General features: G+C 35.1%; 1 protein-coding gene across 1 annotated transcript; it reads right to left on the bottom strand.

The window, feature by feature from the left end:
* Positions 1-417: 417 nt before the first annotated feature.
* Positions 418-5,808, bottom strand: LOC129363247 (cell death-inducing p53-target protein 1 homolog). The gene is made up of 5 exons (XM_055035224.1): positions 5,660-5,808; positions 2,685-2,886; positions 2,494-2,529; positions 855-999; positions 418-741 (listed from the first exon to the last, which is right to left on the bottom strand). Exons 2-5 carry the CDS (start codon positions 2,869-2,871, stop codon positions 636-638), a joined length of 474 nt encoding a protein of 157 aa, XP_054891199.1. The 5' UTR covers positions 2,872-2,886; positions 5,660-5,808; the 3' UTR covers positions 418-635.
* Between the last annotated feature and the right edge of the window lie 201 nt (positions 5,809-6,009).

The following is a 6,009-nucleotide window of genomic DNA, read 5'->3' as shown; positions in this document are numbered from 1 at the left end:
ATTTATTTCATTATATTATATTATATTATATTATATTATATTATATTATATTATATTATATTATATTATATTATATTATATTATATTATATTATATTATATTATATTATATTATTAATTTTGCTTTTCTAACCATCTTGATGAACAGGTATCAAAACTATGTATGTGTTCATTTACAGAAAATAACCTTTCCATATCTTTGTTTTTGTTTTAACTTCATCTGAAAATCTGTGTGAAGCAGATCAGCATAAAAAATATCCATCCATCCGTCCATCCATCCATCCATCCATCAATCCATCCATCCATCCATCCATCCATCCATCCATACATCCATACATCCATACATCCATCCATCCATCCATCCATTTTCTGTTCACCCTTATTCCAATATTCTGAACAAAATATGTGACAACCAAAATGAAAGCAAACAATTCTTTTATTGAAGAATTAAAAGGAAAATGTCCTTTGATTGCCTTATCGTAACTTCTTTTGAAATACCTAATCACACATATGAGTGCAAGCTGTACCCCTTTGAACTTAAAATATATATTATTATTTGTATTTATAAAGTAAAGGAAGAGGATTGCAGTGATTTACTTATTTATTTAAATTTTTTTTGTGTGTGTTTTTGTGATTTCACATCCGTTTGTATATGTAGAGGACATTTTGGCAGTTTGGACAACGATGCTCCACATCTTTACAGGAGTCGAGGCAGAACGGGATACAACAGCAAGGCCAGCATCTGTATGTGGAAAAAATGAGAAATTCTGTTAGACTCTAGTCAATTGTTGTTATTTGTATTTATTTTTAAAGAAATTGAAGTCCCAAGATATTGAACAATGAGCAGGTTTTTACAGCATGAGGGTCATTCCTCCACAAAGAGCCCAGACCAACATTCCTGACTTGTAGTCTGTCTGGGTGATCACAGTTTGCTGACAGTGAGGACACAAAGTTTGACCAGGGACGTCTCCCAGTGTTGAAGCAACTACAACGTGAGACACTGAAAGACCCAAAACACAATGAAATTAAAAGAAGCTTAAATATTCTTTCAAAAAAAAATTCAAGAATTACATGTGCAGTTAAATTCTTTTTTCTTTCTGCTTTAAGATATCAGTCAGAAATAGATTTTTATTCATAGTAGAATAGGTTTTAAAAAAAATTCAAATGAATCAGTCTTAAAAATAGACAAATTTTGTTAAGATGGCATTTGCTCTGTGTGTGCAAACTGTGTGCAGTTTGAATAACGTCTCTTAACAAATATCTCTTCAAGACTTTAAATTTCAGGGAATTAATTGTATGTCCATTCTTCTGTTCAAAACTGCTCAGACTCAATCAGACTGGACCGACAGCTATTTTCAAATGTCTCCACAGATTCTTGTGATAAAATTTATGTCTTGACTTCGACTGGGCCACTCTAACATGTGCAGGGGCTTTAATCTTAAGTATAGCTGTGGTTGTGTATTTAGGGAAGGTGAAGATTCACATAAATATCTTCTATGTACAAGAATCCATCAGCCATAGTAACTGGACTCCATAAAAATACAGTCTATAATCTTCAAACTTGTATTCATCATGAGTCATTCTTCTACTTTACAATCATGTGGTTATGGACAATTTTGCAGTACCTTGAAAAACCAGAAATCGGGAATGTAATGAAGGGATTTTTTAAGAACAGCACCTTTGTTGTGCTGTTTGTCAAACATTTGTCAATGTCAAGTTTTCATTCTATCAGTGATTTTTATTATAAGGATGAATCCCGACCTCTAGTGGATGTATGTGGAAAACTGTAGCCTCTTTGCTTTATGAGTTTATGAGTTTGTGTGGGCATTTATATTAAAGTAGTTCCAGTTTGTATTTTATGGGGAAAAAAACACTGAAGACATTTATGGAATCTTGACTTTTTCCCATAAGCAACAACAATTACATCTCAGGAGAAAAGAGCGTTTGCAGTGACTAAAATTCACCAGCACAGAATGTAGACGTTATGTAATAAAATATACATCCTCTAAGAAATGACAGATTGGCATCACTCAGGCATTTGTCTTAATTTACAAAGTAAGGAATTTACAGAGTAAGGAAAGAACAGAGGAAAATGTGAAATATAATAATTTGGAATTTTGGTAGTGTGTGTCAGACTGCTCTTTTTGGTCAAACTATTGCTGACAGACTAATGGAAAAATAATCTTTCACTTTCTCTTTAATGGACAAACAAAATATGATTGGGAATTTCTTGTCAACAAATCAGTTTTCAGAAAGGGACTGTGCTGGGAATACACTGAGAACAAAAGCTTTTTGTCAAGGCCAAATGCCACAAATAGTCCCATTCTTTCAGAATGAAAGATTTCAATCATGTGTCGGCCCACTGAAGTGGTGGTGGAACGGAAAGAGCATTTTATTGTGATGTGTGATCTAAACTGCAAAGTTCTGCTCGCTTTCATAGGAAGACATGTTTGTTTTCAATGTAACAGTGTGTTCCTGGGACAGGCTGCCTCACCTGCAGGTGTAACTACAGCAGGAGCAAATGCAACACCTGCAAGAGGAGAGAAATAGTTCAGCAAAACATTGACAAACTGTCTTAAAAAAAACAAAAAACAATGTATGTTTCCCATATTTTAAGATTCTTTTTGTTCTGCATTTTATAGAGCATGCTGTGAAACACTAGAAAGTTAAGAAGTGACCACATGCCTCCCTGGTATCCAGGAGAAGCGGAGAAGCCTGGTTGAGCTGGGAAGCCTGGTTCAGCTGGGAAACCTGGCTGAGTCATGAAGCCTGGTTGAGCTGGGAAGCCTGGTTGAGGCGCCATACCACCATAATTCAGTGGAGGGCCAGGGTAGGGTGGAGCCATATCCTGTGGTTGGGTTCCTTTTTCCATCTTCAGAAATTCCACCTGTAAAACCAATATTATATATGAAACCACTATATAAAAGCCAATGATTAAAACCACAGACTGTGGCAGTTCTGGTGTTGTACAGAAAATACAAACAAAGCAAAGTAAACTACTTTTGTCACTGAAACTGCTAAGTTTTGATCCTAAACATGTGAAAGGAGAAGTGAGACCACAGGCTTTGTGACATACAACCAACAGTTTCAGGTTTTGAGTGAAAACAGCGTGTCTTGTGATGAAGGTGTTTGAAGACCCCTGTAAACCGAAGACCTATAGACAGAGGAAGTAAGACATTTTCATACTATAACCAAAGTGGTGGAAACTGTACATTTTGAACTGCATCCTCTTCTACTATTACTCGCATGTTCTTTTTTGTTTTGTTTGTTTTGCAAAAGTAGATTTAACAGCATTGACTCTGTTTCTGAGTTATTGCTCAGTTTAGTTCAGCTTTTTCTTGATAATAGATGCAGGGAACTCTGAGCCTCGCTATCCCACTTTTGAATGGCAAGGCACAGTCAGACAAATTTCTAATCCCAATTAAAAGGTCCATCTAACATCATGAATTCCCATGACATTTAGACTGAGGGCAGAAACAGATGCTCGGAAACTTGATGTTTCAGGTCTCTTTAATGTTTTAGATATTTTCTGCTTGAGCACAACTGTTTTAAATAACGTGGCCTCGTATAAATCTTGGTAACTTGGTATCATCAATTTGACCAGTAGAATGTTTCACCATTCTCTACTATCAGAAAACAAAAAATAAAAATTCCCCTAGACATTTTTGTATCAAAAACTCCAATACTAACTATTTCAATTAATATTTGTGCATTGATTTTCTTTTTTTATTTCTCACAGATAAAAGATCAGTGACAACAGTTTAATCTCTTTTCCTAAAAGAATTTACATTATAGTTCTCATATCCACTGATAAAACCTAGACACAAAAAAACTATGATAATTCTTGAATTATTTTTTTTTTATGTTCAGTTTGAGTGATTTATTTTTTTCCAAGAAGTTAACTTTCTAATTGAACTTGAGACACCTGTTCTGTTCTGGGTCAAATTGACCCGCTGATTAAAAGTCAAGTCAAATGAGTCATGAAGCTTTGTATTGAAAATAAGCTTTATTCAACCACTGTTTTTGACTGAACAAGACAACTACAAAATAAGATATTAGAAACATGAACACAGTGCATGTATGTCTGTGAATCTCCACAACCCACAAGTAAAACTGGATTGATGGAAATGAACTAGATGCTTTAGTTTTGTCATCTGCACAGCACATGAGGGACATGTCATCACAGTGAAAATACATTTTTCACTTTTCACACAAGTCAAGGTCATCTAGACTTCATCAGAAGGCTTGCAAACCTGGAACCTCCTCCTCTTTCTTATTCCTCTGGTAGAAACCTCGAAAGTAGAATAAAAATGGTTGCTATGCTTTTTGATGCTCTTAAGGCACACACAACATGTTCTCACACAAAAACACGCTTTTAACTTACTTACTTATAAATGTACTGGTTGTACTCCTCTCCTGAAAATCTTCTATTATATCTTCAGTAGTTGGGCTCCTTGGTATATGCTGTTTTTGTTGTATATGTGGTACCACAAGCGCCTTAGCTCATCTAAGAAAATGCGCCTCTTGTGCAGGTTTGACACATTCCACTCCGGAAAGTTTTCTGTCCAAATGATAAAATGCGTTTTATGCTGACACATCAGTGATGTTGTAAGAGATGACCAATGCACAGTCATTGGCTTGACCCTGTGACCTCATCCAAGTTATCAACCCGCTCTTCATAGTTGTTGTTGTTTCCTTCATAGTTGCAAGGAAACAAATAGTATTGGACATTTTTTTACCCTTTTTATTTTTTGCTATGTCTATGGACCAAAAAGAGGTATTAATTTAAATGCAGGTGGTGGATGAAGTTTGGTATTAATTTTTAACATGCTTAACCAAAAGTAACTTAATTGTTCTCTAAATATACAGTTAATAACAAACAAACTCTAAAATCAATGGCTTTTTCACCGTTAACTGGTAGTTCCCTTCCCTTTTTTATTGTGCTCTCTGAATCACAAAACGTTACATGTTGACATGGAGTAGTCAAATCTACTTATCAGGTTGTTTCATAAGAGGCCTGATTATTTTTCTTTTTGTTCCCATTGCTGAAGTTTTAAAAATGTAACTGTGTATATGAAAGCTGACTAACTTGTGTTCATTGTATTATTTTACCTAACTGTTATTATCTAACATTTCTTCTTCAAATAACACATTTTTTTAATCAAAATGCTTAAACTGTAACATAATACGAGCTGAAAATGGCTAGAGAATAGCTAAAAAGTTACACAAAATGGAGAAACACTGATGGCAATATGCAACAATTGTAAGGAAGTAATTTACCCTGTTAGTCATTTACTTGGGAGAGGCTCGATGTTGGAGCTTTGCTAAGAGCACTTTACTCATTTTGACCAACATTGTTTATCCAAGCAACAATGGGTAAGTGCTTTCCTGGGAGTACACCACTGCTACCAGGCTTACTCTATTAGCACAAATCATCGTAAATTCATCCTAAATCAATTAGAGCAACATGAGCAAGCTCCTCATGAAGCAACCTCTGTCAGTAGAACATTGTCTCTGCCTCGCCCTGTTTGGTTCAGGAGATATGGCTTGTTTTTTTACTCTATTTAAATATAAAAGCAGTAGAAAACACAGATAGAAATGACCGTGACAGTAGCAGCTCAATATTAGGAGGGATGAAGAATAAAATTGGTTTCACTTACCAGTAAATTTTAATTAGAAAAACAGCAACAAAGGAGAGCGATAAGCTATTTTTCTGTTAAGTCTGATCCTTAATGATGAGGAAGTGCAGAAAATCCCAGATGTAAAAGTAGCTGATAGAATCAAGATCTGCCTTTGACAGAGCGGTGGCTTTTACCAGAACTGACAATGTTCCACCCTCTTTTCTTTCTCTCCTCCCCTGTGACCAGGACCAGAGAGCAATAAAAAAGAAAAACAGTGACATATTCAGCTTAAAGCTTTTCAAATATAAATCTCTCATTATCAAATCAAATCAATAATGTTCACATTTTCAGTGGATTTCGACATTTTTAAACAAGTTGATGTAACTCTC

This window comes from Poeciliopsis prolifica, unplaced genomic scaffold (genome assembly GCF_027474105.1).
Source record: "Poeciliopsis prolifica strain line A6 unplaced genomic scaffold, Auburn_PproV2 SCAFFOLD010, whole genome shotgun sequence".
Lineage (NCBI taxonomy): Eukaryota > Metazoa > Chordata > Actinopteri > Cyprinodontiformes > Poeciliidae > Poeciliopsis > Poeciliopsis prolifica.
Note: the sequence above shows the minus strand (reverse complement) of the source record. Positions and strands in the feature narration are given on the sequence as shown.

What these genes read in the sequence shown, in the direction of transcription:
- LOC129363247 (XM_055035224.1), bottom strand. Translation starts at nt 2,871, where the DNA reads ATGGAAAAAGGAACCCAACCACAGGATATGGCTCCACCCTACCCTGGC. An exon ending in TGCTGTAGTTACACCTGCAG is followed by an intron (nt 1,000 to 2,493) that starts GTGAGGCAGCCT and finishes TGGGTCTTTCAG; the next exon opens with TGTCTCACGTTGTAGTTGCT. An exon ending in GGAGGAATGACCCTCATGCT is followed by an intron (nt 742 to 854) that starts GTAAAAACCTGC and finishes TTCCACATACAG; the next exon opens with ATGCTGGCCTTGCTGTTGTA.